Source organism: Chiloscyllium plagiosum, chromosome 9 (genome assembly GCF_004010195.1).
Source record: "Chiloscyllium plagiosum isolate BGI_BamShark_2017 chromosome 9, ASM401019v2, whole genome shotgun sequence".
Taxonomy (NCBI): domain Eukaryota; kingdom Metazoa; phylum Chordata; class Chondrichthyes; order Orectolobiformes; family Hemiscylliidae; genus Chiloscyllium; species Chiloscyllium plagiosum.
Window position 1 is genome coordinate 75,668,772 of NC_057718.1, and position 8,934 is coordinate 75,677,705.

An 8,934-nucleotide genomic window follows, 5' to 3' on the forward strand; every position below is an offset into this window, starting at 1 on the left:
TTAATGACGAGGGGAATCCATATCAGGATTTTTAACAAGGTTAAGATGACTCGCAGAAGCAAGTGACTTTGGTTTAAACCTTAATGTGATGCTGAGAAGCCATTTGGTGTTCAAGATCAATGATGCAACCATGCAAAAATACCTACTGGTTGAAATCCAACTGGAATTCAACAGGCACTACAACTGGCTTTATCAATGAAAAATGCAGCAAGTGGAGCATATGAGGTACAGGGTATTCCAATGGAATGGACATCTTTGCAAGTCCGACTGAGCTTGGGGAGCACAGCTTGACTGAAGGCAATTGCACAGCCTCACTCAGGCCATATCCTGAACAGAGGGTCTCTCAGTCAGCCCACAGCAAAACCCAAAAACAAAGCCAAGCCTCAGCCAAACGGTTAACATTTTCTTCAGGATCCAGGATGGCAAGCCATTGTATTTGTTGCTGGTATTTTAAAGTTGCTATCGATTTCAAGACAGCCTTTGTTGGACTTCACATGCAATTCTGCCTCAAATCTCATCATAGATCGTGTCATTCAGACCCCTATAAGATTTTTCCCAATATTTAATTAACCAATAAATGAAGTAGTATCACAGCACATTCACAGATTACTTCCTCTCTTGATTACACCATTAGGTACATGCTAATCAAATACATACATCTTGATGTGTAACACATTAATCAGAGCTTCTCACTGTCAGTATGTTCTAAGAAGCAGTCATTAATTCTCTTCATTTATCTTTGTTTCTCCAGTTTTATCCTCAGGTCTTTGTGAATTGTGATTCATGTCAGGGAACAATCCTGCATTTAGTAGCAGTCCTTGAATACAGCTGCAAAATGATAAGCTTTTCCACAATGTGGAGGGAATTATCAATCCTCCATTAACTCAGGAGTTAGAAGCAGAAGTCCAAATCAAATTTGTCCCATCAATCCTCTTGGGTAAATTAAAAGATTTCATGGCACTATTTTCAAGAAGAGCAAGGGGAATTTCCAAATGTTCCAGCCAATATTTTTCCTCAGCCCACTTCGCTAAAACACATTTTCTAACCACAATCAGACTCGTGTTTGTGGGACCTACTTCTGCAGAAAATGGTTGCTATGTTTCTCATGCTCTAACTGATTATGCTTCAAATGCATTTCATTGGCTATCAAGTAACTCAAGGTGTCCTGACATCATAAAAGGTACTATATAAATGCAAATCTCTCTTTACCACGCTGTGTATTTTGTGTAATATCTTGATGTTATTTTTAGCTCATCCCTCCATGCTTGAGAAAATCACAGTGTTTCGCTGTTGCCCTGGGTGATATCAATTAACCAAGCACAAACAAAAGACCCAATTTTGCTCCTCCTGATGTGTGTTATACAGTGCCACAGAGTATTGTTCACTCACCCACTAAATTATCAGGTCTTCTATGCATTTTGTTAAATGTAACACAGTACCTTGATTTATATAAAGACAAGGTAAAGAGACTGGAATAAATGTCCCACTTTATCAGTTCAGATAAAAACTACAGACAAACAAGCCAGCATCAGTGGCTTGTTATGAATGGAGTAACCGCTTTCTGGTAACCATCACTTTGAACTGCCACTGTGAATAAATCTAACTGAAGTACCCAAATATCAAAGAAGATCAGTTAACATCTGAAGAACTGGGATCTGGCTCTAGTGCACTCTCTGCCACAAGTTCTAAAACACAAGAAGTCTGAAGCATTTTGAGTTGCTCAGTTGAATCTGTAATTGGGAGCGATTCGGAAATTGAAGTAGCTGGGAACTAAAAGCTGCCTCTGGCAAATGCTGCTAATAAGATGAGCAGGGTCCCACTAGCTGACGTGTAAAAGAGATTTACAACTGATCGTCAGGATCAGATTATTTCCTGAACAGAGAGTGCTTCATTTTCACGTTGTCATTTTCGTCACCCTGTTGTAATTGTGAGCTCAGGAACGATTTATCCCAAATTGGCCTTCTTGAGTTTGGCAAGGGCAATTTTGAAGGGAGGAAGATTGCTTAGTCCATCCCATCCACATCTCCACCCAACCTTAAGAGATTCAGCTACTACTTACTTTGGAAGTCGTTTGGTGTGAGCCATTCTGATCCTGTTGACAGAGACCTGCAGCTGCAATTATTTTCCCCTTCAACAAATGTTTTGGAAATTTCTATTGAAATAACATCACCAGATCTAAAACTACCAAGAATCAGAGGCTCCGTTACTGAAAGTGAAGGATCCAGCATAAGTAAATGCATTTATTAAGCATGCATTTGCAAATTGAATTAATACTTTTTATCATTTTTGCAACACACCAAATTAATGGGAACAAAGGTAAGTTGATTATGAAATGTTGGATTTGCTAATTCTATTGTACAAAATATTTCAATGGACGATGACTTAAGAAAGATCAGTATTCTATTTATAGCGTGACTTAAAGGAGTTAGGAAGCATTATAACGGTATAAGAATTTTCTCTTCTTTTGTCTAAAGTCTCCAGGAGCTACAATATGCAATTTCCTTCCCAATACCCTTTTAGCCCTTATTTCACTTGCTGAAAGAGAGGTATATACATTCTTTGGACCATGAACAACTACTTCACCTGAAGAAAACTAGACCAGGACAACAGAAACTTGCATTCAAATGAGATAAATTCTCAACTAATCTGTGGAAACAATGGGCTATGATTTCATGGAAAATGAGCAATGCACACTATTATTAATATGTGAATTCTCCACAAGTTAGTGAGGAGGAGAAATCCAGTGAAATGTAATTCACCACAAGATGCTGGAAGATTTACTTTATTCCATGACTGGCTTTGCAAATGCATTATCCTGTGATTAGCCCCAACATGAATTGCATGAACAAGGGGGCATAGGTTTAGGGTAGAGGGGAAAGATTTTAAAGGGACCTAAGGGGCAACTTTTCACACAAAGGGTGATGAATGTATGGAATCAGCTGCCAGAGGAAGTGGCGGAGACTGGTACAATTATAACATTTAAAAGGCATCTGGATGGGTATATAAATAGGAAGAGTTTAGATGAATGTGGGCCAAATGCTGCTAAATGGAACTACATTTATCTAGGATATCTGGTCAGCATGGACAAGTTGGACTGGAGGGTCTGTTTCCATACTGTACATCTCTATCTCTATCTATCTAAATTGCTGCAGTATTGCACTAACTTACCTTAGAAAATGAATTTAATAATTAACAGCATGTGCATGTTTTCATGTGATAATTGTTGCTGATTGCCCACTAATCTCTGCTTGGCAGAAAGTGAATAATTAAAGGTGTGGAGTCTCAGTGCTTTAGTTGCCTTTGTCTTGTTATTATCAGCTCAAACTTACAGCAATTTACACAGTAAAATCAATTTGATCTGAATGGTGCAGTAAAAACATCTTCTGGTGCACAGTATGAGGCAGTCTGCTCCAGTAAATATTTCAAAGAACAATGTTGCCTGGGGAGGTGGTAGAATCCATATTAATTTATCCAAATGCAAGTTAGGTAGTTGCCTTCAGAAATTACCATGGGTATGGGAGATATTGGGAGAAACAGGTAATTGGACCTACAATTTCTAGAACTTACCTATTATCACCATCAGGATTTTCCTCATCTCAAAGCTGAGTCTGTTATAAACTAATTGATATATATTTATGCTAGAATTATTTATTGTTGTACTGTCTACCTAACTGAATGACAGAAAGCGAAAATAGATGAAGATAGTTGGCATTTTTTTTTAGCAATTCCTACGGTCTTAATTCTTCCTTTGAGTTTAAATCCTTTGCCTGGACAGCCTTCCCACAGCAGCACAGCTAAGATGAGAAGTTCTAGATGTGAAGTGGACAATGGTACTCACAGGTGCTCCAACAAGCTGCTTCATTTCGCTGTTTTGTATCTGGAATTCTTACTGCTGCCAGTTGTGAGTGATGTTTATAGTCCATTAAGTAATTGCAAGGATGTTTCTTTTTCTATTTTTTAACTAATTCATAGGATGCACGTGTCATTTTCTTGACCAGTATTTATTGCCCATATTTAATTGCCCTTGAAAACATTGTATTGCATTGCCTTCTTTAGCCAATGCAGTACATGCAAGGTACATACACTTTACAGGGCTGTTAGGAAGGAAGTTCCAAGATTTTGACCCAGTGACAGTGAAGGAACTCAATATATTTCCAAGTCAGGAAGATATGTGGCTTGAAGGGGAACTTGGAGATGATGGTGGTGTTCCTTTGCATCTGCTGCACTTGACATTCTAAATGGTAGAGATTGCAGCTTTGGTGTGCTGCTACAGTGCATCTTGTAAATGGAGGACACTGTGCATTGTTGAAGGTGCTGGATGGAGTGCTAATTAAGGCTTTACTTTGTCCTGGACGTGTTGAGCTTGTTGACTGTTGTTGGAACTGCACCTGTCCAGGCATATGGAGAACATTTCATCACACTCCTGATTTATGCATTGCAGTTGGAGGACAGATATTGGGGAGTCAGGAGATGAGTTATTCACCACAGAATTCATACCTTCTTGCCTGCTTTTGGAGCCAAATTATTTATATGGCTGATGCAGTTACGTTTCTGGTCAATGGTCATGCAATGGATGTTAAGAGTGAAAGATTCAGCAATGATAATGCAGTTAATTATTAAGGATAGATTGATAGATTCTCTTTTGCCCAAATGGTCATTGTCTGGCAGTTCAGCGGTCTGTATAATAACTGCCACTGATTAGTCCAAGCCTGTTGTCCATGTCTTGTTCCTTAATGGAAACAGATTGATTCAATATCTGAGGAGCAACAAATGATGCTTAAAATTGTACAGTCATATATGAACAGCACCCTTACTATGGAAGCCAGGTCATTGGTAAAGATGTTTGGGCTAGAGCATTACCGTGAGGAGCTCCTACAGTGATGTCCCAGTAAGACGAATGACCTCCAACAATCAGAGTCATCTTCTTTGCTTTAGCAGATGGGGAGCATTCCTCTTGATTCTCATTGACTCCAGTTTTGCTAAGGTTCTTTGATGCCACACTCTGTCAAATGCTACCTTGATGTCAAGGCAGTCACTCTGACCTCACATATTGAGTTCAGCTTCTTTATCCCTGTTTGGAACAAGTCAAAAATTAGATGAGGAGTTAGCTTGGTAGAACCCGAACTGAGTGCCAGTGGATAGGTAATTGTTGGTTAAGTATCTTGACACAGTATTTTGTCAAATGTTGCCTTAATTTCAAAGGAATTCACTGTCACAAACCTCTGGAATTCAAAACAAAACAGTAAGTGCCTCAACATATTACACAGGAACTGGGGAAAATAAAAGAATGCTATTAAGCAGAATAGGACTGAAAATGTGTTACTAGAAAAGCGCAGCAGGTCAGGCAGCATCCAAGGAGCAGGAGAATCGACGTTGCGGGCATGAGCCCTTCTTCAGCCCTTCCTGAAGGGCTGTGCCCCAATGTGGTGATCTTTAAGATGAGAAGGATACTTAATTTGCAGATTTCCTCAAAATCTGCCACCTTCTTGGCTCTGTTTATTTGGCTCCTGTCTTTGTCAGTCATAACAAATATCTTTATTTCTTTTAACAGTTGGGAACCCCATTTCCGTTAAATAAGCAATTAAGAAAATCAAAATGATTTTATTTGACTTGACTTGCATTTATTAGTGTCACAGGTATTGAGACACAGTGAAAAGTATTGGTTTGCATGCTATCCAGGTAAATCATTGAAGTTTTCTTGAGGGAAAGAAAGACAAATTTTATTATCTACCAATACAGAAACAATAAGAAAATTATAAGATCAAACACAGAGATAATAAATTAAAAAGGGAGTTCTTTGTACAGACTGAAAGAATAAAGCTTATACAGTTTGAAAGTACCGAGAGCCTTTAAGGTCTTAGATTTTTAACTGTGATCACTTTTTAATTGTTGACTGGTAAATTCAGGTCCTTCCAGAATTTGTACACATTTTTCTCAGTGTACGTATCTGAGCTGTCAATGAATGGTCTTCTTTCCAATTTGCTTTGTCATCAGGCACTGTTTTTGAGAGCCTGAGATAATTTATTACAGTGAATAGAGAGAAACCACTTCCTATGGGGGGGAGGAGTACAGAACAAGAGGTCGTAAACCAAATGTTAGAGCTACACTGTTCAGAGTTGATAGCAGCAAAATTTATTCACACAAAGGTGCATGTATTTTGAGAATATTTTTCCCCAAAAAGTTGATGCGTCCAGATCAATTGAGACTTTCAAGATTGTGGCTGAAATATCTTTTATTAGGAAAGGATTTGAGGAATTTGTCACCAAGTAGATATACAGACTATAGATACACATCGGCCATAAACAGCAAAACACCCTGGAGCGATTGAATGGCTTTCACCAGTACCTATATTCCACATGAAGTACAGATAGCATGAGATTGCCTGCAATGGTGGAGTCACAAACTGCATCTAAATAAAGAAAAACATTCCAAAGTTAATATTTTATTGTTACAAGCACTTCCAATTTATGTTGACGTAAAATTTGCACTATAACTGGTCCCTGATATTTTGTTGGAGCTACTTCTTGTTTGGCGACTGTAAATAATTCTGTGCTACTTATTTTTGTTTCAGTTAAACATGATTTATTCTGTCAAACCTGTGAATGTTGCTCACTTTACTTCATTATGGAGTAAAACAATGGCTTTCTGTTGGACTTGGTAAATGATATTAATTTATCTTGACTAATTGCTTGCAGAACACAGTTGATGTGATGCTTGTTGACAAAATAGAGGCTTATTGCATTAGTTTCTCTAATGGTTTTAGCGAGACTTGATTATGCATAAATAATCATGGTTCAGAAGGCAGGACAGCTGCTGTCTCCATAGAGCTGGATAGATTCTTGTTTATAGCTAAACCTCTGATAATTTGTTGCACATAATTGATAATTTTGACAAAAAGAAAACTCTGATTATCCTCTCTTCCAACATAAGATAATAGAATGAACAAAGTGTTTTTATAAAAAAATATTTTTATATAAAATAACTGAAACCTGCGGTAAGATTTTGAAATGTCCAGAATCTACAAGATAGAAATTGACACACTTTCTGTTACTTGCTGTTCTAATTTGTTCAAAATGTTCTAACTAAATTATTAGCCTGTGACATCTAGACTTTTATTCATCCATCATTCGCCAACCCTGGGAATCAGACAATTTCTCTCATTCCAATGTAATTATGGTTGAACTTCATGGCTCTGATGGGAGTAGGAACAAAAGTATAAACTCAAACTACTTACTGGTTTACCACTTTCCCAATAATAACCTGTCCAGAGGCTATTAGTGAGTGGGTAAGATAGGGCCACCCAGCAGCAGGCAGTATATAGCCAATCGATTTTGCTAAAGCCCTATTAAGGCCTAAGATTGGATTTTCCAGTGAGCCTCCAGGTTCCCCAGAGGAGTCAGGGAACAATGTAGCTGCTGAATGGAGCCTCCTTTAAGGCATTTGGATGGTAGCTGGGGTGAAGGAGTGGGATGTTAGGGGGAACAATGCTACAGGAGGGTTTTGAGAACCTTCCTCTCTAGAATATCTGTCTAATTAATCATGGCTTTAATTTAAAATTTAAAAAGTTGAAAAATGCACCTTCAAATTGAGTTTTTACTCACTTCCCTCCAATGCATTCCATTGCTTTTTCTGAGCTGGAGACGTTTAATTGCTCCTCATTTTGTAAACCACTTTCTTGCTCAATGTTTGAAGAAAACTAAGATACACACACTGTAAGTTTCTAATCTCACTTTGAATCTGCCTGCATAGCAAATCCTAACCTAAACTCTGAAATGTGACACATTTTGGGATGTTGTGAGGTTGTAAAACCAATCTATATTCATGGCAGAAGTCAGTGGTCTTTGCCAAGGTGAGTTTGAGGCAGGAGAGAGAAGCATTTAATCATGGATTGGAACTCTATCGTCTTCCTGCCTCTGGTCGAATTAAGTCTAGGAAAGGAAGGTTTAAGGACTGCTTTCCCATTCTGATGTCAAATGATGCCCTTAAATGGACATTTAACAAGGATTACATCCAGCCACCAATCAATCAGCAGCAGGAAGTTGCAACACCGGAAAACTGAGAAACCAACCATCAAATTTGCCTTCAGGTTCTTGGGGAAAATCTCTTGTTCAAATACATTCAGTGCCTGATCAAGGAACCAGGCATCAGGAAACAAGGACCCTATTGAGAATCACATCCCTGCCCTTTTATTCGAGCTGCTTGACCTCGCCAGTGACCCACCAAACCCCATATGCCCTCACTCAACTCCAACCATTACACCAGGTGAATGCATTGGGGACAGTTACCTGTGCTGGTGCTACAATAGGATGGAAAGGCCTACCAGTGCCCACCTAAGTGGCTGACTGGACTGTTCTGGCAGTGACAACCAGACTATGTATAGAAGTCTCTAGAAGAAGACGTTCACTCATAACCTATGATTTACAGGCATTGAGTACTACAACTGAGCTATAGCTGACACATTACATAACCTGTGTAAAAGCTTTAGAAAGTAATGTTCAACTTCGCTGTCATAGTTATAGAGTCATAGAGATGTACAGCATGGAAACAGACCCTTCGGTCCAACCCAACCATGCCGACCAGATATCCCAACCCAATCTAGTCCCACCTGCCAGCACCCGGCCCATATCCCTCCAAACCCTTTCTATTCATATGCCCATTCAGATGCCTTTTAAATGTTGCAATTGTANNNNCCATGCCGACCAGATATCCCAACCCAATCTAGTCCCACCTGCCAGCACCCGGCCCATATCCCTCCAAACCCTTCCTATTCATATACCCATCCAAATGCCTCTTAAGTGTTGCAATTGTACCAGCCTCCACCACTTCCCCTGGCAGCTCATTCTATACACATACCACCCTCTGCGTGAAAAAGTTGTCCCTTAGGTCTCTTTTATATCTTTCCCCTCTCACCCTAAACCTATGCCCTCTAGTTCT

The 8,934-nt window shown here is 39.1% G+C and overlaps 1 protein-coding gene across 2 annotated transcripts in view; it reads left to right on the forward strand.

Moving 5' to 3' along the window:
• The first annotated feature begins 1,839 nt into the window (after positions 1–1,839).
• LOC122552950 (interphotoreceptor matrix proteoglycan 1-like) overlaps positions 1,840–8,934 on the forward strand; it is a 139,316-nt gene continuing 132,221 nt past the window's right edge. The window contains exon 1 of one of the 2 annotated variants that reach the window (XM_043696237.1): positions 1,840–2,316. In XM_043696237.1, coding sequence (XP_043552172.1) covers positions 2,235–2,316 — 82 coding nt within the window. In that variant the 5' untranslated portion in view covers positions 1,840–2,234. The remainder of the gene's footprint in view (positions 2,317–8,934) is intronic. The other variant, XM_043696238.1, reaches the window with a different exon arrangement.